General features: G+C 42.8%; 1 protein-coding gene across 2 annotated transcripts in view; it reads right to left on the bottom strand.

Moving 5' to 3' along the window:
• The window catches only part of mfn2 (mitofusin 2), a 179,225-nt gene that overhangs the window by 106,100 nt on the left and 46,386 nt on the right, over positions 1–26,739 (bottom strand). For both annotated transcript variants that reach the window (XM_047367090.1, XM_047367081.1), the window contains 2 exons: positions 13,515–13,582; positions 5,353–5,474 (listed from right to left, as the gene is read on the bottom strand). In XM_047367090.1, coding sequence (XP_047223046.1) covers positions 5,353–5,474; positions 13,515–13,582 — 190 coding nt within the window. The remainder of the gene's footprint in view (positions 1–5,352; positions 5,475–13,514; positions 13,583–26,739) is intronic.

Below are 26,739 nucleotides of genomic sequence, written 5' to 3'. Positions count from 1 at the left end.
TTTAGCAGCGCCCCTTACATGTAGGATTCCCCAAGACTCCATACTTGGCCATCTTCTCTTCTCCCTCTACTTGCGTCCTCTTGGTTCAATTTTCCAGAAATATGGTATTGCCTTTCATTTCTATGCTGATGATAGCCAAATTTATACGCCACTGGAACAAGGAAAACAGTTCTCTGTGAATCAATTTGCGGAATGTTTTGCTGAAATCAACGAATGGATGTCTTGGAGTTTTTTGCATTTTAACGAACAAAAGAATGAGGTGATGTTATTTAAGCCCAGTGATGTTTTAAAGCCCATGCTTATCTGGGTCCTTTAACAGAGTATCTGACTCAGACAGCAACAAACCTGGGTGTGAGACTGGACGGTGATTTTAAACTTGATGCACAGACTAAATCCGTAATCAAGTCCACTTTTTATCATCTGAGGCAACTGCCCAAAGTCTAACCATTTTTTTTCAAGGCATCATTTTGAGATTTTACAAGGAACAAGGAAACATGAACATATCACTCCTGTTTTGGCATCTCTCCATTGGCTTCAGGTTTGTTTGCATATACAGTACAAACCAAAAGTTTGGACACTCCTCATTCAAAGAGTTTTCTTTATTTTCATGACTATGAATATTGTAGCTTCACACTGAACGCATCGAAACTATGAATTAACACATGTGGAATTATATACTGAACCAAAAAGTGTGAAACAACTGAAAATATGTCTTATATTCTAGGTTCCTCAAAGTAGCCACCTTTTGCTTTAATTACTGCTCCATTCTTTTGATGAGCTTCAAGAGGTAGTCACCTGAAATGGTTTTCCAAGGAGTTCCCAGAGATGCTTAGCACTTGTTGGCCCTTTTGCCTTCACTCTGCGGTCCAGCTCACCCCAAGCCATCTCGATTGGGGTCAGGTCCAGTGACTGTGGAGGCCAGGTCATCTGGTGCAGCACCTTATCACTCTTCTTCTTGGTCAAATAGCCCTTACAAAGCCTGGAGGTGTGTTTGGGGTCATTGTCCTGTTGAAAAATAAATGATGGTCTAACTAAACGCAAACCGGATGGAATAGCATGCCGCTGCAAGATGCTGTGGTAGCCATGCTGGTTCAGTATGCCTTCAATTTTGAATAAATCCCCAACAATGTCACCAGCAAAGCACCCCCACACCATCACACCTCCTCCTCCATGCTTCACGGTGGGAACCAGGCATGTTGAGTCCATCCGTTCACCTCTTCTGCGCCGCACAAAGACACGGTGGTTGGAACCAAAGATCTCAAACTTGGACTCATCAGACCAAAGCACAGATTTCGACTGGTTTAATGTCCATTCCTTGTGTTCTTTGCCCAAACAAGTCTCTTCTACTTGTTGCCTGTCCTCAGCAGTGGTTTCCTAGCAGCTATTTTACCATGAAGGCCTGATTCACACATTGTCCTCTTAACAGTTGTTCTAGAGATGTGTCTGCTGCTAGAACTCTGTGTGGCACTGACCTGTTCTCTAATCTGAGCTGCTGTTAACCTGCGATTTCTGAGGCTGGTGACTTGGAGGAACTTATCGTCCACAGCAGAGGTGACTCTTGGTCTTCCTTTCCTTGGGTGGTCTTCATGTGAGCCAGTTTCTTTGTAGCGCTTGATGGTTTTCGCGACTGCACTTGGGGACACTTTCAAAGTTTTCCCAATTGTTCGGACTGACTGACCTTAATTTCTTGAAGTAATGATGGCCACTCGTTTTTTTTTACTTAGCTGCTTTTTTCTTGACAAAATACAAATTCTAACAGTAGGACTGTGTACTGTATCCACCTCCTGAATAACACAACTGATGGTCCCAACCCCATTTATAAGGCTTGAAATCCCACTTATTAAACCTGACAGGGCACACCTGTGAAGTGAAAACCGTTTTAGGTGACTACCTCTTGAAGCTCAACAGAATGCCAAGAGTGTGCGTAGCAGTAATCAAAGCAAAAGGTGGCTACTTTGAAGAACCTAGAATATAAGACATATTTTCAGTTGTTTCATGCTTTTTTTGTTCAGTATATAATTCCACATGTGTTAATTCATAGTTTTGATGCCTTCAATGTGAAGCTACAATATTCATAGTCATGAAAATAAAGAAAACTCTTTGAATGAGGTGTGTCCAAACTTTTGGTCTGTACTGTAGATTGTAAAGTTCTTTCGTTTTTAAGTGTTTACATGGCCTTGCCCCTGACATGATTCAAAGGTATGTTCCCTCACACTCTCTCAGGTTGGTTGATCAGTTACTGTTAGTTGTCCCGAAGCCAAAAAAGAAGTTGCGAGGTGACTGAGCATTTTCAGATGCTGCCCCCAAATTGTGGAATAAGTTGCCATTGCAAATTAGACAAGCAGACTCACTCGATGTTTTTGAATCTCTATTGAAACACATTTTTTCTCCTTGGCTTTCAACTCAGTTTGAGATGTTGGCTCTTATTCATTTACTTTTTTATTTCATTCATTTAACTATTTTTATTAGTTTGTTTTATATTGTTTTTATGTTTTATTAGGTGATTCTAGAATTATTGTATTGATGCTACAGTATATCTGCTAAGCATACATATATTTTATTAGTTTTATCAGTGTACATCACTTTAGTCATTGTATAAGATTCAATTCAAATTCAATTCAAAAATACTTTATTAATCCCAAAGGGAAATTAAATGTTGTCATAGCTCATATTATACAGGTTTCTTCAAAAAGCCGTTGTAGATGCTGATGGCTGTGGGCTGGAAGGACCTCCTGTAGCGCTCTGTCTTACAGCACATCTGGAGAAGCCTCTGACTGAAGACACACTTTTGTTTTTCAACAGTCTCATAAGGAGGGTGCTAAGGGTTCTCCATAATGTTATTCATTTTTTGAAGATTCACAGCAAGATTCATTTGCACAATGATCTCCCAAGGTTTCAGAAGAGTCCCCAGAACAGAGCCAGCCTCCTATATTAGCTTGTTGAGCTTTTTTAAGTTCCTGGCACTGATGCCGCTTCCCCAGCAGATGATGGCAGAAGAGATCACACTCTACACAACAGACTCATAGAAGATATGCAGAATCTTGCTGCAAACACCGAATGGCCCAAGCTTCCTCAAGACGAACAGTCTGCTCTGTCCCTTCTTCTAGATGGCTTCACAGTTGCATCTCCACTCCAGTCTGTTGTCGAGGTGAACACCGAGGTATTTATACTTCCCCACCACCTCCAATTCTTCTCCCATGATGTAAATCCTGTTTCTCTTAAAATCTACAATCATCTCCTTTGTTTTATTCACGTTCAAGATGAGATGATTGTTTCTACACCATGTCACAAAGCGGTCCACCAGCTCCCTGTACTCAGCTTCTTGTCCATCTCTGTTCCACCCCACAACTGCAGTGTCATCAGAGTATTTCTGCAGATGTCAGGAGTCTGTCTTGTACTGGAAGTCTGAGGTGTACAGAGTGAAAAGGAATGGTGAGAGTACAGTCCCCTGTGGTGCTCCTGTGCTGCTGACTACCTGGTTAGACACACCACCCTTCAGTCCCACAAACTGTGGTCTATTTGTCAGGTAGTCTTTGATCCAGGAGATTGTTGAGGCCTCCACCTGAGTCTTCTGGAGTTTCTGACAAAGCAAATCAGGTTGAATTGTGTTAAATGCACTGCAGAAACCAAAGAACATGGTCCTCACAGTGCTCCTGGCTTTGTCCAGATGACAGTGGGTTTGTTGAAGCAGGTGAATGATGGCATTTTCAACTCCAACTCCACAGCGATAAGCAAACTGAAGGGGGTCCTGATAGTTTGTTTGCTTACTCAGGTGGGCCAACAGGAGTCTCTCTAGGACCTACATGATGTGGGATGTCAGAGCAACCGGTCTGTAGACATTGAGAACTGATGGGTGAGTTTTCTTTGGTACCGGAACAAGACAGGAGGTCTTCCACAACACTGGATCCTTCTTCTGGGCCAGGCTAAGGTTGAAGAGGTGCTGCAGAATCCCGCAGAGCTGCTCTGCCTAGCCCTTCAGGACTCTAGGGCTGACACAATCTGGACCTGCAGCCTTGTTCCGGGTTGAGTCTCTCCAGTTGTCACTTCACCTGACTTCTTCAGACACACAGGTGGAAGGGGGAGGCAAACGGAGCATCAGCATCTTCTGATTTGATTGAAGGCAAACGTAGAAGCAGAAGGATACAAGGCTGAGGTGGAAGTGACAGAAAAGCTGTGGGTCAAAGAAGGGTTGGATGTCTGTTTGGCTGTGAGAAGGAGAGGAGGATGCGAAGCTTGTTTCTGAACTGAACCTATTGAAGAATGTGTTCAGTTCATTGGCTCTGTCCAGACCTCCATCGGTCTGATCATCCTTCTGCTTGACACCTGTGATGTTCTTCATCCCTGACTACACATCTCTGATATTGTTTTGCTGGAGCTTGCTCTCCAGCTTCTTGTACACCTCCTTGCTGTTTCTTATCTTGACTTGAAGTTGCTTCTGTATACTCCTCAATCATTCTCTGTCTCCCTCTCTGAAGGCTTTTTTCTTGTTAAGCAGGTCCTTCAGGTCACTGGTGATCCAGGGTTTGTTATTGGGGAAGCATCTCACGATTCTGGTGGGGATGGTTATATCCACACAGAAGTTTATATAGTCAGTTACACACTCAGTTATGGCATTGATGTCCTCTCCATGTGGCTGGCACAGTGCGTCCCATTCTTTAACCTCAAAGCAACCTTGCAGGGCTTCTTCAGCTTCCTGTGACTATTTTCTCACAGCCCTCTTTGTTACAGAGGACAGAATATTATGGCTGCACACCATCTTGTAAGCCTAACTAATAGGCCCAAAGGACTTTTTTTGTAGCCTAAACTATATTTGCTAACAAATGAAATATACAGTTTAATTATTACTCCAATCCTGTGTTTCAATAATTTATAATGTGAAGATCAACTAAAAATAGCAGCTAAAAAGTAAGTAAAATCACCAACTCAAAACTCTCCATCTGACTAAGTTTGAGCAATTTTGAAAAGAGAATGAGCAAGAATTTCAATCTTTAGATGTGGAAACTAGTGGACACATACCTTAAAAGACTTGCAGTTGTAACTGCAGTGATAGATGGTCCTACAAAGTATTAATGAAGGGTCACTAACCCATTGTAAAAACCATTGAAAACCTTTACTTTCCTTTTTTTTCACCCACAATTACATTGGTGTTTCAATATATAATCCGAAGTAAACATGACTGTAGTTAGCAGGTGTGATGTATCAAAATGTTAAACAGCTAATGAATATTTTTGCAATGCACCGTCACACAAACTTCAATCGCTTTAGTACAACTTCAGTTTGTCAAGGACATAATTCCTCAACTTCTGTGATACTGTTAAGAATAAACATATTTGCACTAAGTATCACACTCACCTCTGTTCTTGGGCAGCTATGTGTACCAAGTCCATAATGCGCCGCAGAGCTTCAGAGATTTGCTTAGCTCTTACTGTGTGCTGCTCAAATTTGGTCTTCACCGCAGATTGAGAGATGCACTCCTAAAAACAGCAAACTCATTAACAGACAGTCAAGCAATCCAGACGCACATGCAAATATTAACATTAATCTGTTGATGCTGTAATATACCTAAAGCTTTATTGTCTTTATTAAAAAAATAAAACAGCATCTACTAAAATCCAAAAATGAATTTGGGAAATGCTAGGCATCTGCCGAGTTATGTTATTTCATATTAAGACATTGAAAGGGATCACTCCTTTGTTTCCCATATTGATCAAGCCATGTATGTAGATCAAACAGATAACCTGAATAGCTTATAAAAGTATGCTGAGAGATGCCAAGCTGTAAATCAGTGTCAGAAATCTTAACAAATTAAGCTTCAACACTTGTGCCAATAAGGGTTGCACAGATATGGGTTATGTGAAATTAAAATTAATACAAATATGGACAGCAAACCTAATGGGTAGCTTTTCTGGGCTTTAAGAAAAGAGAATGGCAGCATCATAATAGTCTTTCAACAGCTGTGTACTGAAATTCTCATCTTTAAGTTGTGTTGACAGTTTTCTTTAATTTCATCAACTTTTTTGCAGGGTGTAGGTTATTATGGTGTGGGGCTTTAATGGCATAGAGACAATGTTTCATACATACAGTATTAAAACACTAAATTATCATAAGGTGCTCAGAAAACAATTTACTTTCACAAAACAGTATGCAATGCAAGGCACTGTTCTTAACCCTTGTGTAGTGTTCATATTGTTTTTACTCAATGTTTCTGGGTCTGGTGGACCGTTGCATTTTGTGATTTTTAATGCCTCACAATCAAACACTTAATTAAAATCATGATATGAGTGGAAACAAATTTACAATTAATTTACATTAATTGTATAATTTTTCCTTCAGTAAATAATGGAAATGGGTCCCACAGACCAGAACACCACATTAGGAAGGGTTAAAGTGTAAAACAAGTGTAAAGTGTAAACAACTTAAAAGACAAATCAGTATCCAAGATGGCGCCGCAGATGGTCGCCTCGGCGTGTTGGTGCTCATTGTTTTGTTTTGTGCTTTAAAACGGTCTTCTGTGATGGTACCCGGAGCTCTCTCACCAGAGAAGAACTCATGAACATCAGGGCTACTACACCAGAGGAGTTATTTCCCACTTTTCTGCCTACTGCTCTGGAATTTTTGAACATTCTGGTCAAAGGTGCGCTCACCTTTGCTCACGCGGTGAAACGCCTGAAGAGAGGGAAACGGGCTGGGGTGCTGGTACGTCTTCGCCAGCGTGGACTACAAACACCAGGCAGCGCCTGTGAGTGGGCAGCAAACCCTCGGTGACCCGTCCCCCCCTTTTGGATGCGTTGTACTGGAATTCTAATTTCCCCTTGGGGATCAATAAAGTATCTTTGAATTGAATTGTTACCTGGAATATTTCTAACGTGCGCTCACTTCCCAACACAATTGAGGAACTACAACTGCTATTGGGGAAAAACAGGGACTTTTATTCATTGGCAGTTTTGTGCTTCACGGAGACGTGGCTGTGTGGATTAATACCGGACTCTGCGCTGCAGCTGGCAGGATTCCAGCTCTACAGAGCGAACAGAGACACAGAACTCTCCGGCATAGCGAAAGGTGGAGGAATCTGTTTTTACCTCAACAGTGGTTGGTGCAACGACGTCACAGTGATTCAGCAGCACTGTTCTCCAGACCTGGAAGCCTTCATCATAAGCTGTAAGCCTTTCTATTCCCCCCGTGAGTTCGCTTCGTTCATCCTGGTCGGTGTTTACATCCCGCCGCAAGCTAACGTGCAGGTCGCACAGCGCATGCTCGCCGACCAGATACTGAGTGTGGAGCGGACCAACCCGGACTCCTTAGTTATTGTCGTTGGCGACTTTAACAAAGGTAATCTCATCCACGAACTCCCCAAATATAGACAGTTTATAAAATGTCCGACCAGAGAGGACAACATTCTGGATCACTGTTACACCACCATCAGAGACGCTTATCACGCCGTCCCACGTGCTGCAAGGGGCCAATCCGACCACATCATGGTCCACCTGATTCCTGCATACAGGCAGAAACTAAAGCTCTGCAAACCTGTTGTGAGGACGACAAGGAAGTGGAGCAGTGAGGCTGTGGAGAATCTCCAGGCGTGTTTAGGCTGTACAGACTGGGATGTGTTCAGGACTACTACCAACAGTCTGAACGAGTACACAGAGGCTGTGACTTCCTACATCAGCTTCTGTGAGGACAGCTGTGTACCATCATGCACCAGGGTGAGTTACAACAACGACAAACCCTGGTCCACAGCCAAACTCAGAAGGTTAAGACTGGATAAAGAAGAGGCCCTTCAGGAGTGGGGACAAAGACATACAGAGAGGCGAAGTACAAGTTTGGCAAGGCAGTGAAAGAGGCCAAACGACTGTACTCTGAGAAGCTCCAAAACCAGTTCTTAGCCAACGACTCTGCGTCTGTGTGGAAAGGGCTCAGGCAGATCACCAACAACAAGCCGAAAGCCCCCCACTCCATCAACGACCGACGTCTCACCGACGACCTTCACTTCATCCTCCGGCACCTGGACTCCACAGGAACCTATGCCAGGATCCTGTTTGTGGATTTCAGCTCTGCCTTCAACACCATCGTCCCAGTTCTGCTGCAGGAGAAGCTCTCCCAGCTGAGTGTGCCCGATTCCACCTGCAGGTGGATCACTGACACAGGAAGCAGCGCGTGAGGCTGGGGAAGCACGTCTCTGACTCCCTGACCATCAGCACTGGTTCCCCCCAAGGCTGTGTTCTCTCTCCTCTGTTCTTCTCCCTGTACACCAACAGCTGCACCTCCAGTCACCAGTCTGTCAAGCTTCTGAAGTTTGCAGACGACACCACCTTGATCGGACTCATCTCTGATGGTGACGAGTACGTGTACAGATGGGAGGTGGACCATCTGTTGGACTGGTGCAGCCAGAACAACCTTGAGCTCAACGCTCTAAAGACAGTGGAGATGGTTGTGGACTTCAGGCAGTGTCATTCAGGCAGCGTGTCATTCGGTCTGCTGAGAAGGTGATTGGCTGCAGTCTACTGTCGCTCCAGGAACTGTACACCTCCAGGACCCTGAAGCGGACAGGGAAGATTCTGGCAGATCCCCCCCACCCCGGTCACAGACTCTTTGAGACTCTCCCCTCTGGCAGGAGGCTGCGGTCCATCCGGACCAAAACCTCACCCCACAAGAACAGTTTTTTCCCATCTGCCACCAGCCTTGTTGACAAAGCCCAGAAACCACCCTGACACTCTCCCTTTCCCACACACCCCCTTTTTTGCTGACAGGACACCTGTAACCTGCAACTCTATGCGTTACATTAACGCTCAGCTTGGACTCCTGCTTTACTTGCACTGCCATACTTGCACACTGATCATCTGCACTGTTGTACTGCTCTCGTACCCAATACTGCTCTATATTTACTCTCACTCACTTAAAACTGTGTACATATATTTATATTATATTGTAGATATGTTTATACTGTTTAATTTGTATTGTATTGCACCGACTACGCCAAAACAAATTCCTTGCATGTCCAAAAACGTACTTGGCAATAAAGCTTTTCTGATTCTGATTCTATCAACTGATGACAGGTGTGTTATTTAACTAAATTTCCACTCCCACTCTACAATTAAACCAACAACCTTATGTAGCATCCTGAATCAGGCTTTTTGTACAAACTACACTAAGATATCCAATAGGTTTATATTAGGAGGATTTTTTGTTTACATGTCCAAAAAGTTCATTCATTCAGAGGAAAATATTAGAAGATGGTTTTGTGTATTAAATTGGGGAAATAAGACCCTTTCTCAAAAGAAAGAGGTTTTTGGGTAGACACCACTTTATGGTCAACCCCCCCATTAACTACTGCATAAACTAATCACAAAAAGTTATGGATATTTGGTTTTCGGGTTAAATTTGTTGAAAACGTAAAACTTCAACCTACACTGATATTATATAATGAAAGTAGGGCATTTAAGTAGAAGCATTGAATTTTGATTTCATCACCTCAAACAGTTTATTGAAACATAAACCAGCAACAGAGGTGGGTATACTGAAACAAAAAATTGTTGTGTCCTTGAGCATCAATTACAGCTTGACAACAATGTCTCATGTTGTTCACAAGCCAACGTATTGTCTGCTGAGGCATGGCATCCCACTCTTCTTGTAGGGCGGCCCTCAGGTCATTGAGGTTCTGAGATACAGTTACAAACTTCTAGACAGCAACTCAGCTGATCCCAAAGGTTTTCAATGAGAATAGGGTCTGGAGAAAGAGCAGGCTACTTGTCTGGAAACAATAGTGACTGAGGCATAGTGCTCTCCCTGATGTCTCCAACATCGTGGTCAGCGATCATTTCTGCTCAACATGAATTGACTTTCACCAGAGAAATGCACTGAGGTCCACTGGTCCCTTGTCCAGTGTAAATGATCCATGACCCAGACGATGTCTCTGCCTGGTGGTGTGGTAACGTATACCTTTGCAGGTCATCTAGAATGAAGACTACGCTGATGTAAACGGTTTCGAATGGAGTGAGGTGCCACTAGGGTGCATCTCACCTCCCTGAAATGTGCCAGGAGTTAAGAAGAATTCCCCATGTGGTTGCGCAAGGCACTGATTACAAGGAAGAGGTCATTACTGTGGGATGTGGCCAAAGAATATAAATTTCTATGCATTTCTGTGACTCTTCCAGTCTCTGTATCTCTGTTGCAACCTGCTGAGGACACTAAGCTCAGTGGCCACTTTCGTCTTAGAACATTAGGGTTGGGCATAGAGTCTCCAGAATCAGTTGGACCCTGGACTACAATGCTGATTCTCCTGGAATTGTTAAAATGTTTAAATACCGATTTCTAGTTTTTAGGCCCAGTCCGCTGACCGGAAAAAGAAGCTGCCAAACCCCAACGAAGAAGTATCTGCAGGAAGTGTGCACACAACCATGGACAACATGCAGGGGCGATCGAAAGTGTGCCATAACTTAAATAAAAGAAATGATCAGTCAGCTCAGTCCAACACTTTCAATAAGACTGCATCATGCAAAGAGGGTGCACAATCAACATGATTAAATGCCTCCAGAATTTATGGTGTAGAAGTAACAGAGTGACCTGTCCTCCGGCCTTCCTCCAGCTCCAACACTCAGCTCACACTATAGTCAGAATCAGGTAAGTAAACAATGAAACACAGCTTATACCAACACTAAAGCAGCTAAAAGCTTCTGCTTGACCTAATGTGGCAAGTCTTTTTTTAAAGACTTGTTTTTGTGGTACTGGTGGCTTTTATTTTGTAATTTCTTGAAAGTAGGCAGAGAGGACATGGAGTGAGGAGAAGAGAAGGGCATGCAGCACAGGTTGCCGTGTCTGGGATCAGAACCAGGGAACAGCTGCGACGAGTGCTTAAGCCTCTATACACTCACTGGCCACTTTATTAGGTACACCTTGCTAGTCCTGGATTGGACCCCCTTTTGCCTTCAGAATTGCCTTAATCCTTCGTGGCATAGATTCAACGAGGTACTGGAAACATTCCTCAGAGAGTTTGGTCCATATTGACATGATAGCATCACACAGATGCTGCAGATTGGTCAGCTGCACATCATTGATGTGAAACTCCCATTCCACCACATCCCAAAGGTGCTCTATTGGATTGAGATCTGGTGAATGTGGATGCCATTTGAGTACAGTGAACTCATTGTCATGTTCAAGAAACCAGGCTGAGATGATTCGTGCTTTATAACATGGCGTGTTACCCTGCTGGAAGTAACCATCAGAAGATGGGTACACTGTGGTCATAAAGGGATGGACATGGTCAGCAACAATACTCAGGTAGGCTGCGGCATTGACCAGATGCTCAATTGGTACTAAGGGGCCCATGGTGTGCCAAGAAAATATCCCCCACACCATTACACCTCCACCACCAGCCTGAACCGTTGATACAAGGCAGGATGGATACATGCTTTCATGTTGTTGACACCAAATTCTGACCCTATCATCCGAATGTCACAGCAGAAATCAAGTCTCATCAGACCAGGCAACGTTTTTCAATCTTCTATTGTCCAATTTTGGTGAGCCTGTGCGAATAGTAGCCTCACTTTCCTGTTCTTAGCTGACAGGAGTGGCACTGGTGTGGTCTTCTGCTGCTGTAGCCCATCTGCCTCAAGGTTCGACGTGTTGTGCGTTCAGGTATGCTCTTCTGCACACCTTAGTTTTAACGAGTGTTTATTTGAGTTACTGTTGCCTGTCTATCAACTCGAACCAGTCTTGCCATTGTACTCTGACCTCTGGCATCAAAAAGGCATTTGCGCCCACAGAACTGCCGCTCACTGGATATTTTCTCTTTTTCGGACAATTCTCTGTAAACCCTAGAGATGGTAGTGTGTGAAAAGAGTAGATCAGCAGTTTCTGAAATACTCAGACCAGCCCGTCTGGCACCAACAAGCATGCCACGTTCAAAGTCATTTAAATCACCGTTCTTCCCCATTCTGATGCTTGGTTTGAACTGCAGCAGATCGTCTTGACCATGTCTATATGCCTAAATGCATTGAGTTGCTGCCATGTGATTGGCTGATTAGAAATGTGCGTTAATGAGCAGTTGGACAGGTGTACCTAATAAAGTGGCCGGTGAGTGTATATGGGTCACGTGCTCTACCGCTGCGCCAGTGGGGCATTTGTAGGTCATCTTAAATACACAGCTAATGTAATGGTGCAACCAACAAAAGACTTATTCTTTGCCATCTCATATTTATGCGTTCAAGCTTCTTCTACACCCAGCGAATGTATGTTCTCCACTGCAGGAGACACCATCTGTCCAGAACGCTCTTGCATACTGCCTGAGATATTTTTCTTACCAAGAACTGTTTCAGATTTTATACTGTACATGCTGCAAATCTGGACTGGATAATACAAGTTGTTGTTTTTGTTTTTTAGCCCATCAGTGGGAGATCAGTATATGTAAGTACTTACAGCTAATGGATATGTGTTTGAGGTTTTCAGAAATAAAGTGTACCGCTGTGAAAATTAATAACATTTATATTTAAGTTAATAGGTTTAATAATTTATATACTGGTTGAAAATAGTCCTGTGAAAAATTTTTAGTAACGTTCATAAAATGTAAAAGGTTCATAGAATTAAAAGATGTAGAGAAGTTCAGACTATGTCATCCAGAAAGAACTCTAGTTAGCGAGCTCATTTAAACCATGTCAACTTTTCTTGAGCCTGTCTCTTAAAAGAATCAGAATAGAGATTTGATAGAAACCGGAATCAAAACAAGGTATCGGAACCATTTAATTTCAAATGCCCAACAGTAGAGAACATCCTGTTTGAAGCCTCGGAATGACAAACTGAATTGTTAGGTGTTATCTTGGTCTCATGATGTAAAAATGTGAAAAGCATGATTAGGAGGACCGTTTAAATACCAATTCTGATTGAACCAGGAACATTATTGGTCGATTATAGAACAAACACCTGTTGTGAATTTTGCCTTTTAGCTCTTTTTGAGAGAACAGCAAGTTGTGCAAAAAGTATTAAAACACTGAACAGTTGAACATGTGCAAGAAGGTCACATCAAGGTTACCGGTAAAGGTTACGATGTATTTTAAGTTCATTCTGAAATTTCACCCAAAAGCCAAATTTCCCTACCTTTTTGAGTCTATGCGTATTCCTTAGTTTCGCCTTAAAACAAAATACAAATCTATAACCAGCTTCTATGTACACCATCACTAAGGAATGTGTGGGTATAAATGATTTGCAGAACTCAGTTGAAGCATGATACAAGTGATAGTTATGGGGCAATGTTGACTCGGTAGGGGTGCCAAGATGGTAGGGGTTTCGTCTTTTAACCGATGTGTTGCTGGTTCGACGCCCCACTCAGTCTTTGTGTCCTTCACCCTCCTTGTCTCCAGATGGTGGTCAGAGGGGCCAGTGGCACCAATTGTATGGCAGCCCCTTTCTGTCTGTCTATAGCCACAATGTAACCTCCCACCGTCAGTGTGTGAATGTAATGAATGTAAAGTGCTTTTGGGGTCCTCTGACTTGATAAGGCGCTATATACATTAAAAGGGTCTTACTTCAAATCGTCTCTCAAAGTTTTGGAACTCAAACATTCTGGCTTGAAATCCCTCGGCAAGAGCTCCACCTGGAAAAATGACAAAAACAATACTGTTTTCACAATTTTTCACACCATCTTATTAACATTTTCATTAATGACACAACTGATCTAAAATATTGAATAGGTATAGGTGATTACATACTAAAAAGCAACAAGTAAATGTTAATTTGCATTAGGAATTTGTGATCAAAATTATATGAACTACTTGAAGCTTTTTGGAGTGAAAACGTATCGAAATATTTAGAATCCGCTCGACTCAAGAGTTATTTTTTCAGCCCTCGCTGATCTTGTGATAGCAGTCTAAACTGGCGATAGGGCATGTCCAGTGAAAACAAATAAAGAAAAGGTACAGTGTTTCTTAAAAGAGTGCACAGTCTTGCTAAGAGGCCAAGTTTTTGTGACGTGAAAATAAATCTTCACATTATATTGCTCCAAAATCTTTTTTACCTTGAATGTGATAAAGCTAAAAATAAATTGCTGAGACATGAAACACCTCATGAAAGCCTCAGTGTTTTAAGAAGAAAGCTGGTAAACCTAAAGCTTTAGAACAACGGAGCACTGAACCACCAAACCATAGTAAAATCTATTTAGAAGCTCTCTAATGAAAGCTGATGTTCTGGGAAAGAACCAAACCAAACTGTAAAAATTGAGTTGTTTTTTTTTTATGTATAAAGCAATATTTGTTTCCATGTAGTCAATACATTTTTTTTTTTACCTCTGATTTGAGTTATTAATGGCCAATAGATTGGGCTACTTTATTATTATTTTGTAAAAAACTGCAATCTTCAGTGTTTCTATATTAAAAAGACAACAGAAAATATTCAATTCAGTTCAGTTTTATTTATATAGTGCCATTTCACAACACATGTCGTCTCAAGGCACTTACCAAAGGGTTTGAAATGCTGTGGGGTTGTTTGGGAGGTTAGAATAAACTACCGAGTGTTAGCCCATTCTAAAATGGCCAAACTCTGTGTAGGGGTACCAAGTAAAACAATAAGCTGATACAGTTTGTCCATCTGGAGCCCACTGGTGGCCATTGTTATACCAAAAACCACAAGGATTGGGGGTACCTCTCTCTGTCTGACTGATTACAACCATTGGAAAAGAAAAGGGGTTGCACAGGTAGCAGAAATGGAGGGTGTGTTTGCACCTCAACCATAACTGAGTCAGTTTAGACTAAACCTGAACCCCCTTACTCCATCCAACAGGGAGAAAGGAATGCAGAGGTAAAAATAATTGGCGAGTGTTGTTTCTTGTTGCATTGTGCCAAAGGTGGGTAATTTAAAAATGGGCTAAGTCAATTTAATCGAATCATACAGATTTCAAGTCAGGTACATACATTCCAATTAATCCTAGCTATCGAACAGTGCAGTCAGATTCAGTTATATTTAAATAGGATAAAAAGTTTTTCTATCTAAGGAAACCCAGCAGATTGCATCCAGTCAGTGACTTGCAGCATTCACTCCTCCTGGATGAGCATGTAGAGACAGTGGACAGTCACTGGCGTTGACTTTGCAGCAATCCCTCATACTGAGCATGCATGTAACAACAGTGGGAAGGAAAAACTCCCTTTTAACAGGAAGAAACCTCCAGCAGAACCAGGCTCAGTGTGAGCAGCCATCTGCCACGACCGACTGGGGGTTTGAGAGAACAGAGCAGAGACACAAAAAGAACACAGAAGCACTGATCCAGGAGTACTTTCTATGAGAAGGAAAATAAAATGTTAATGATTGTAGCTCCTTTAGTGGTTTCATTTAGGAAGGAAGAAAAAACAGATTAACTGAGCCAGTTATCAAGTTTAGAGTATGAGAGAGAGCACACACAGTTAGTCACAATAAAAGCTCAGTCAGTAGCTATATGTCTAGGAGAAAAATAGGATTAAACACTGAAAGACAGGGCCAAGAGTATCATCGGTAGAAGGTGAGCATTAAGTTGTTGGCAGCAGAAGCTTGGACAATACAAAATGAGAAAAAAGAGAGAACATAAAGTTAAAAGCTAAAATAACAGCAAATAATTCACAAGAGAATAAACTAATTCACGTTTGACAAAAAAAAAAAAAAGAAACATCGTATTGAGATTAATACATATTGACTATATTTTTGTGTCCTACTTACATTTAACATCAACTCTTATTTCTTTCAGTCTTGTCGAGTGTGTGTGTGGGGTCAGAAAAGTTTGAGATCCATTATCATATAAGACCTTCCTAGGGAGATTATCATGTGGGCTTTATTAATCAGTAATGTTGCTGTAGGATAGGCCAAACAGCAAAAATCTATATTGGCAAGGTAATTAAAATACCATAGTTTTTATTATTTGGATAATTTGTAACATCTCACTATAGCTTACAAACAATGCATGGCTAGCATGTAATTAGGGGAAAAGCCTTATGGTGCGTTCACACCGAATGCAGATTCTGTGGTAGGAGCAGCCGATTTACATGTTCTCCCTATGTAGAGGCGCGTTCAGGAGCGGAGCGAGGCGGTGCGAAGGAGACAAAGGACGCGGTGCAAAAGGCGCACCGAGCGAAGCGAGAGTGGTGGACGAGTTGAAAAATCTCAACTTTTTTCTAAATTCGCGTCGCGTCAACCAATCAGGGATTGGATGTGGCTGTGACGAAGGGTGAAGGACCGCAGCAGAGAAGAAGCGGTTGTCAGTGATGATGGAGGACCAGATCATAGTGGTGGTGTGCGGCAAGCCAGAGTTGTATGACTCAACTAATTATTTTTACCGAGACAAGTACAGAAAGGACCTGGCTTGGAGAAGAGTCAGAGAGGAGACTGGAGTAGCAGGTAAAACTTTAAAATAGCGCCTATCGGCACGTCACTTGCTATATATATCTTATATTTAGGAGATGTGGACATTAAAAATCAGCAGTTTTTTTATTGAGCTGAGATTTATTTACTCACCGAAGACAGATGGACAGGCGTTCAGCAGCAGGGATACAGCGCCGGTAGATGGTGTCCCGCAGGCCGATTCATCTCCCAGCGCGAGGCAACAGATCTTCGAACTGGGTCCTGGATAGACGGAAGTACCGTTGAAATCGACCATCATCCAGACGCAGCTCCTGGAGTAGGTGGTGGTACTCTCTGAACTGTTCCCGTCCCTGAAGAATCTCGTGAACCCAGGGACGTCGACATCGTTTTTCAGCTCTCCACAGGTAAATCACCGTAATTAGGTCCGTGAAATCCATGTCCGCCATGTTCAGTTGAAACCAGCAAGCAGCAGATAGATGATGCGGCGAAACGTTGCCGCTTGTTGCCATTTGGCAACGCGGAGTTCACGCGGAATGTCAAGTGAGCAAAAGCACACAAATTACACAAAATATTCGCAGAATCCACATTCGATGTGAACGCACCATTAAACTGTGGATAATTAACAGTAGTAATAGATGGATGACTTGATATGATTTATGAATCACAAATCACATCAGTCACATTAAGTCAAATATTTTTTATCAGTCTTAGACTCCTTTGTGTCAATCTGTTTGAAGAGGAACATACTCTTGTCATGGAGCCTAAATTACACACTCAATAGAAGGAATAAGAGGAATATATGTTACAAATATAAGAATTATCTACATCATATATTGTACATTTTATAATGTTTCAGCAGATTTTTCAAAATGCAAAAAGGTTCCCCTCAACTTGAAAACGAGTAGAAAACTTTTTTTAGGGTGAAGTTCAAACATCCCCCAGTGGCCCCACCACCTGCATGGGGAACCATGAGGGACTGGTGCAAAAACGATTGGGCGGCGGACGAAGGTGGAGACCTCGGCGGCTCGATCCCCGGATGCTTAGGCTGGCTCTAGAGATGTGGAATGTCACCTTGCTGGGGGGGAAGGAGCCTGAGCTTGTGCTGGAGGTCGAGAGATATCAACTGGAAATAGTTGGGCTCACCTCCATGCACAGCGTGGGCTCTGGAACCCATCTCCACGAGAGGGGCTGGACCCTCTTCTACTATGCAGTGGCCCGCAGGGAGAGGCGGCAAGCTGGTTTGGGTTTGCTTGTTGCCCCCCAGCTCAGCCGTCACGTGTTGGGGTTTACCCCAGTGGATGAGAGAGCTGCATCCCTGCGCCTTCGGGTTGGGGACAGGTCTCTGACAGTCGTTTCGGCCTACGGGCCGAGTGGTGGTGCAGACTACCCGGCCTTCTTGGCGTTCCTGTCGGGGGTACTGGATAGAAACCCTCCCGAGGACTCCATTATTCTGCTGGGGGACTTCAATGCCCATGTGGGAAACGACAGTGACACCTGGAGAGGCGTGATCGGGAGGAATGGCCTCCCCGATCTGATCTGTTTCGTTATTGGACTTCTGTGCTAGTCACATTTTGTCCATAATGAACACCATGTTCAAGCAGAAGGGTATCCACTTGGCACCAGGACACCCTAGACAGAAGGTCGATGATCGACTTTGTTGTTGTCGTCAGACCTTCGGCCGCATGTTTTGGACACTCGGGTGAAGAGAGGGGCTGAGCAGTCCACTGATCACCACCTGGTGGTGAGTTGGATCTGCTGGAAGAGGAGAATGCCAGACAGACTTGGCAGGCCCAAGCGCATTGTGAGGGTCTGCTGGGAACGTCTGGCAGAGCCCTTAGCCAGGGATGTATTGAACTCCCACCTCCGGGAGAGCTTTGACCAGATTCCGGGGATGTTGGAAACATAGAGTCCAAATGGACCATGTTCTCCGCATCTACTGTCGATGGTGTGTCCCTCGTGGTGCCCCAGGAGTATGGAATCGGGAGCCCTTTATTAGGGGCCATCCGGTTTCCACAAGCAGAGCAGGAGTTTGGTCCGCATTGCGGGCACTAAGTCGGACCTGTTCCTGGTGCACGTTGGACTCCGGCAGGGTTGTCCTTTGTCACCGGTCCTGTTCATAACTTTTATGGACAGTATTTCTAGACGCAGCCAATGGCCGGACGGGGTCTGATTTGGGGACCAGTAGATTTTGTCTCTTCTTTTTGCAGATGAAGTGGTCCTGCTGGCCCCCTCTAGCCAAGACCTACATCATGCACTGGGGCGGTTCGCAACCGAGTGTGAAGCGGCTGGGATGAAGATCAGCTCCGCCAAGTCCGAGGCCAAGGTTCTTGACTGGAAAAGGGTGGCTTGTCCTCTTCAGGTTGGAGGGGAGTTCCGGCCTCAAGTGGACGAGTTCAAGTATCTCTGGGTCTTGTTCACAAGTGAGGGAAGAATGGAGCAGGAGATCGACAGACGGATCGGTGCGGCTGCCGCAGTAATGGGGGCGCAGTGCCGGTCCGTTGTGGTAAAGAGAGAGCTGAGCCGAAAAGCGAAGCTCTCAATTTACCGGTCGGTCTACGTTCCTACCTTCACGTATGGCCATGAACTTTGGGTCATGACCAAAAGAACGAGATCCCGGATACAAGTGGCTGATAATAAGCTTAAGATTTCTCATTTAGCTACAGTGATGATGAAGAAAGAAAGTTGGACTAAATCAAGGCTTTATGTTGGCATTTTCTACCGTCAATAAGGCATGGCTCTATACTGAAGTCAATTACTAACCAGCAATGTAGTCAAGCAGAATTTAAACATCACTGGTACTGTGAAAGAAAGGTGGAAGTGCAAAGCCAGTAGCCTGTGGCCTTCAACCAGCTTCACATACCATGAGAGCCTTAACAGCAGAAATCTGACCGCACACATATGTTGAGGGGAGTTCACAATGAAGCTGTTGCAAATAAAGTTCTTTTTGTGATTAAACGCATTCTTCCTTCGCATTCTCTAGCATCCAATAGCCAGTTAGGCTTATTTAAAACCTCGACAATAACTCCAAATCACAGAAGGTGGTGTCGTGGATGCAAAGGAGCAGCAAAGAGGAGAGAGAAGGAGGATGTTCAAACTATCTTTTTCATCTATCACAATTGGCAATGTGAGGTCTTTGGCAAACAAATAGAATGAAGATTTAAGAACTTACAAAAAGTGACACAGAATAATGTATGTCACAGAGACATGACTGGGGGATCATATCACTAACGTCTGTCTACCCGTCTTTTTGATTGAATGAGCAGACAGATTAAAAACAACAGTGGAAAAAGCAAAGGAAGTCGAGTAAACATCGTGTAATCCAAGATATTTTACTGTGAAGCCCTGCATGTTTGTTTTGAGGCTGTAGACTGGGAGGCTTTGTGCCAACCAAATGGAGAAGACATCAATGCCATGACTAAGTGTGTGATTGACTGTGTAAATGTTTGTGTGGATAACAACATCACCGCCAAAAAGGTGAGACGCTTTCCCAATAACAAACCCTGGACCAGAAGTGACCCGGAGGACCAGCTAAACAAGAAAAAAGAGCCATTAGGGAGGAAGACCGCGAATTATTGAGTATACAAAAAACAACGTTAAGGGGCATGGCAGTGGTAAAACGCAGGGGTAAAACGAGCGACCCATATTCAGAGATTTCAGTCTGAGGAAGAGCCGTCGCAGGTTTGACTCCCAGCCCAGGCGACCTTTGCTGCTCGTCTTCCCCCTCTCTCCACCCGTTTTCTGTCACCTTACTGTGAAGAAAATAAGAAAGATAAAGGCCACTAGTCCTGCAAAAAACATTAGTGGAAGTGTCTGGATATATTTGAGCCAGTATGCTGTAATGACACGAGAACAGGACTAGACTGATTTAGGCCACAACTTTCCGACAGATTCCAGTTTGCACATGTTAATGGTAAATGGTCTGTACTTTATGTAGTTTGAGGACTCCAAATCGCTTTAAACTACAATCAGTAACCCACAAATTCATACAAACATTCACACATTGACAGTGGTAGACTACATTGCAGCCACAGCTGGCCTGGGGTTTATCTTACATCTCTGTTAGGGTTTTAATGACGTTTTATATTGTTTATCACTTGTGTCTGCTCTAAGTGCTTTCTTCCCCCACATGCCATAGACAAAGAGATAAGAGAGAAGGGCGAGTTATGCTATTATCAGCAACATCTATGGACTGGCACCAATCCTCACTCCTTTCTCTAAAATCAAGACAGATGAACCCTAACCTTTCACACACACACACACACACACCCACCTTGAATGTTGTTTGAACTGTTTGTGACCAAGCATGTATAAATAAAGAGGGAGGAGTGTTAATACTTCGTAGTTTTGCACTGCAGAGTGTGACCTACCCTTGCCGCAAGTATAACTGACTCTGTGTTGTTCCTTACCTCTGAGTTGACTAAATAATACCTATCATTAATTTGGTCCTTCGGAGCCGGATATTATAAGAACTAAACTGATTTTATCTTTCTTTGCAGTGACTGGCGGATCTCCGGGAACAGCCTGACGTCGAGTTAAGCGCTGCCGCACAGCCGCACCTAGGCCTGGTGGCTGAAAGTTCCATTGTGTGACGTTCGCCTCTGGCCAGTGGATTATTGTCTTGCTCGATGCCAGGGTGACTCTGGAGGTCCGACAGAGTCACCTAGAAGTCAACTCCGAGGTGAGACAGTTTTAAAAATACAGTACATGAGATAAGAGTAAGCCCTATATAAATGAAAGAAGAAAAGTATTTAAAAGTCATTTGGTAGTGTGTCGCCGGTTAAGGACATTGCATTGGAAAGGTTTTATTTCGCCACAAAGAAATAGTGATAAATTTAGATAGGATATCGCCGTAAAGAGATTAAAAACGACTAGGCGCCGTAAAGTGAACTGGATAATTTGGTTGGTAACATTCCGCTGGAAGGGAATGAAATTAAGTGTTGAATAATAAAGAGAGCTCATAAACTAAGCTAGGTCAACCATACATATTGCTGAAGGGACATAAATATGTTAAAATACTAACTGTGTGACTGTGCTGTTTTGTGTGTTTGGAAGACTAAGCATTTTGGAAGAATCTTAGTAGGATTCTGCTGGTCTTGTGTTTTCTTTTGCCCAGAATAGAAAGACGTATTGGTGATTCTTGGAGATAAAGGTCGGGTTTAATCCCAGAAAATTAACACCGCTGCGAATTAGTCGCAGTAGAAGGGCGTGTTAATGTCCTCTCCTTGAATCTCATGCCAGTGAATTTCTATTTGGGACATTTATAGTATTGTGAACTAAAATTAAACATAATGGGGAAGAAACAAAGTAAACTAATTAACTTAGAAGGAGATGTAAAATTTATGGAGAATTATGTAAAAGGAGCAGGTATGATCTGTCGTAGATGGAATAAAAAACATGGTTTCTTGGGTAAACTAAATATTAACGATATCTTAAAATTGCAAAGAGATTTAAAATTAGAAATAATGAATACCAAGAAACCAACTAAAAAGGAACAGAGAAAGGTCGAGTATAAATTCTCAGACAAATGGCTGGAACAAAGTAAATTAGGAAACATTCAGAGGCAAGATAAGAAGGAGAAGCGGAAGGAGAAGCTGACAGCTGCAGTCTTGGTGCGCCCATATGAGGAAACAGTGGTCGCATCCAGACAGCGAAGTGTTCGGCCCCCTGCCGTGCAGGAAGCAGGACAGGAGGCTGGAGGATTGGAGGAGAGATGGAAGGAGCTGTAGCAGTTCCTACAACTCCTATAAGTAAGCAAGAAAAATTAAGTAATCCTTCTAAAACAGAAGAACAGAGCTCTTCTAGTGAGCCCTGGTCTCCTAATTCCTGGTGGGACACAGGAGCGCAAACTAGGAGTAAAGATAAGAAAACAATTCCAAGCATATACCCAGGCGAAGCCTTAATGGCTCACGAACAGAAATTTCATCCATCTGAAATAAATTTAGAGGGAGACACATTCCCTCTAGTTGAGGTAGCAAATCCAAATGTAGGTGACGCTAATCATCGACAGCCGCCAACTATTCTAGTATATAGACCATGGACACAGGAAGACAGAACTGCTGTTTTAAAAGGTATCCCATCGATACAAGAAGGCGTGGAAGAATTTCTAGAAGCTATTACAGAACTCAGAGGAAGTTTTCATCTTAATGGCAGAGAGATGCTCCAGTGTTTTACCCAGCTGTTTGGTCATCGCTGGTGCAGAGTAGCAGGAGGTTTAACTGGATGCAATGATAATGGTGACATATTGGCACATAATTCACTAGATTTAAGGGACGCCTTACGCTTACTCTTTGAAAGAATTCGAAGAGTTTATATACAGACAGCAGATTATGGTAAAATCTCACAATGCAAACAGAAGGAGGAGGAGGACCCACAAGATTTTTTGGATAGGATGAGACGTGTTTTTAGAGCAAACTCTGCTATACCATATGATGAACCAGAGGCAGGAGCCTATCAGCAACAGTTGAAGAGAGCCTTTTTGCAAGGCCTTAAAATTGAACTCAGACGGTATATAGATAAACACTGGGTTCATCAAAATACAGGAACTGTTACACAAGCTTTAGAATACGCGGAGCACGCTCATAAAACACAATGAGATAGGAAGACAGATACGTTTGGAATGCAAGCGGGCAAAGAAGACGGAGGGGATTTAGAGGTCACAGAGGAGGAGGAGGAGGGCCACGGCACAGTTACACACAGAGCAATGTGTGTCTGAGGTGTGGAAAAATAGGGCATTATGCTAGAGAATGTAGGACAATTTTACAAAACCCTGGCGCAAGAGATGAAAACTGCTGGAACTGCAATGAGCCAGGACATTTTGCAAGAGAATGTAATGAAAAGCGGGTGTATAACCCCAACTTTACCCAGAATTGACAATTACAGCCACAGCCCCCACCTCCTCCCCCACTAGCAGAAAAAAACTGTAGTGAAATGGAGGAAGTTGATATACAAGCCGCATTAGAACTTATAGCACTAAGTAGGACGCAGGATTTTCCATATAAAAACATAATAATAAATGGCAAAGTATATAGTTGTTTGTGTGATACAGGGGCATGTAGAACTGTGCTAACTAAACCTCCACCCGGAGTAAAATATTCTAACACCGCAGTGCATGTTAGATCAGCAGCTGGCACATCAGAGGTACATTACCTAAAGTGCACCAGTAACAATAACAGAACCGGAGACAAAACTTACTTGTCAGGCTCCCATTCTGATAAGTCAAAAATGTCCAGTAAACCTGTTGGGAAGAGATCTTATGCAAAAGTTGCATATAAATATAGTATCAACAGAAACAGGTATGAAAGCTGTAGTGGAAGAAGATGCCCTAGTCCTAAATGAACTCTCACAGCCGCATTATTACTGGTCCCTCGATCAAGGCCCCACACCAACAGCTCGAGAACTACTGAGGAGAACCAGAGAAAAACAAAGCTCCCAGGAGGCACAGTACATGCTAGATACTGAGCTCCATGTAACCATGAGATATAAAAATACTGCAGGGCCAGATTATCAGTATGATACCGTTTTTCACAGAGAAAATAATCAGACTGTTACCATACAGCATCTGTATGTTGACCCCAAAACAAGGAAATCTTCCACCTCAATCATACTGTCAGGAAGACAGCTTCAACAGTTTAAAGGCAGTACACCTCATCTGTCATTAACTAAACCCGTGGGGGTCAGTGGGAAGAATTAGAAAACTTTATACAGCGTGCTAAAAGAGGGAGATATGAGGCATTAACAAGCTCTGACTGGAAAGTAGATCCTAACACAGGAATCTGGAAACTCACTCTAGGGTGGATAGTCAAAGTTCATCCAAAGACACATTTGGATGGAGCAAAATGACAGATACAGGGCCTAGCTGAAAGCAAAGAGAGCAACAGGCACCCTGCCTTAGCTGCTGTCCCACCTGAACTGTGGTCCCAATCATCAACTGATGTAGGACTTATAAAGGGGTTTCCACCATATAAGGTTAAATTAATATCTGAAGAACGGCCAGTAGTTCGCCAGTATCCCTTGAAACCAGAAGCTGAAGAGGGTATTAAGCCAGTAATACAGGATATGTTGAAGTCAGGAATATTAAGGGAAGCACCTGATTCTACACACCTATCTTTCCAGTGCAGAAAGCCAGCACAGGAAAGTGGAGGATGGTTCAGGATCTTAGACCGATAACTAAAATAGTGTGACATGCGATTCCGGATGTCCCGAATCCACATACATTGCTGCATTCATTAACTTCAGATAAAAAAATATTTCTCAGTGGTAAATCTTAGCAATGCTTTCTTTACAGTACCACTGCATGAAGAGTCACAGCATTTATTTGGCTATCAGTTTAAAGAGAAAAAATACACTTACACCAGACTACCACAAGGCTTCAGTGAAAGCCCACATGTATATACACAAGCCTTAAGATACTCTATGAGCACCTGTGAGGTGCCTGAACATAGTCAAGTCCTGTTGTATGTAGATGATATTCTTATAGCTTCAGACACTCAACAACACTGTGAGGAAGCTACCATAACAGTTCTGAAACATCTCTACCAGACGGGGCACAAAGCCTCTAGGGATAAACTGCAGTTTTGCAAGGAGAAAGTTATTTATTTGGGACATATGTTATCACAGCATGGCCATTCCCTCCTAAGTAGTAGAAAAACAGCCATACAAGAAGCCCCAAAACCACGAACTAAACAACAAATGATGTCCTTTCTGGGACTGTGTAATTTCTGCAGAGAATGGCTACCAGACTATGCAGCCATTGTACAACCCTTGCAATCTATGATCTATGGCAAAGACATGACATTAAAAGACAAAATCATATGGACTATGGAAGGAGAAGTAGCATTCACAGAGCTAAAAAATCTGCTTCAAACAACAGTCACCGTAGCTCTGCCGGATTATAGCCAGCCTTTCACACTTTGTGTAGATGCATGTAAGGGTTATATGAAAGCTGTATTAACCCAACCATTTGGCTCCAAAAACAGACCTTTAGCATTTTATTCTAAAAAACTGGACTCTGTGGCATCTGCATTTCCAAATTGTCTGCAGAGCTGTATCGCAGCAGCAGAAGCTGTGAAGCAGACAGCTGAAATTGTGTTGTGCCACCCGCTCACACTGAAAGTTCCTCATTCAGTGCCACTTGTATTGCTACAAACTTCACTTCCTTTCTTGACTCATGCAAGGCATATTACGTTGACCTCATTGTTACTCTCACAACCAAATATAACTCTGCAAAGATGTGATCCACTAAACCCTAGCACATTAATTCCAACAGCAGAAGATGGGAAACCACATTCTTGTAAAACAAAGGTAGAGGAAGACACAAAACCTAGACAAGATATCTCTCAGACTCCTTTGGAAAACTCACAAATAATTTTTGTAGATGGATCAGCATCAAAAGATGAATATGGAAAAAAAAAGGTTGGTTATGCAGTAACCACTGAAACTAAAATTATAGAATCACAGGCCCTGCCCCATACATGCTCAGCACAGACTGCTGTTATCAGAGCGTGTGAACTATATGAAGGAAAAATCCTAACCATTTATACAGACGGCCAATATGTATTCGGTTCTGTTCACCATTTTGCTAAAATATGGGAAAATAGAGGGTTTAAAACATCAGCTGGAACAGAATTGACACATTTTAATCTGTTAAAACGACTGCTGTTAGTTATCCAGCTACCTGCGAGGATAGCACTTTGTAAATGTAAAGCGCATCAATCTAATGAAGCCAGGGAAACGAAGGGGAACACCTTTGCTGATATTTCTGCTAAAATAGCTTTGAGGCTTCCCCTCACTTTGAAAATGTCAGATCTCTTATAGATACAGATGTGCTGAAAGATTCACAACAATCTGCATCAGCTGCAGAAGTTAAATCTTGGCTGAATAGAGGGGCCATAAAGAAAGATGACATTTATCATTTGGGAAATAAGCCAATATTACCAAAGAATTTATACAAGACGGCGGCCCATGCGACACACGGGGTTTCCCATGTGTCGAGAGGGGGAATGATACACTTAGTAAATCTACATTTCTATACCATAAATTTTTCTGACTATGCAAAAAGCAAAAAGCTTTTGTAGATCATGTATTATCTGCTGCAAACATATTCCACAGGGGAACATGAGACCCAAAAGAGGCCAGTTCCCAGCAGCAATTCATCCCTTTCACATGATACACATGGATTTCATAGAGTTATCATGGTCAGGGGGAAAGAAATATTGTTTAGTGGTCATAGATGCATTTTCAAAGTGGGTTGAGATGTACCCTGCAAAACACTGTGATGCGCTCACAGTGGCGAAGAGTTTAGTGACACATTTCTTCCCTACATATGGTATCCCACAAATCATAAGATCAAATAATGGGACTCATTTTGTAAATAATGTAATAGAACTGTGCTCTAAAGCATTAGGGTTTCAGTTAAAAAACCATTGTTCTTAC

This window comes from Girardinichthys multiradiatus, chromosome 1 (genome assembly GCF_021462225.1).
Source record: "Girardinichthys multiradiatus isolate DD_20200921_A chromosome 1, DD_fGirMul_XY1, whole genome shotgun sequence".
NCBI classification, from domain to species: Eukaryota; Metazoa; Chordata; class Actinopteri; order Cyprinodontiformes; family Goodeidae; genus Girardinichthys; species Girardinichthys multiradiatus.
Note: the sequence above shows the minus strand (reverse complement) of the source record. Positions and strands in the feature narration are given on the sequence as shown.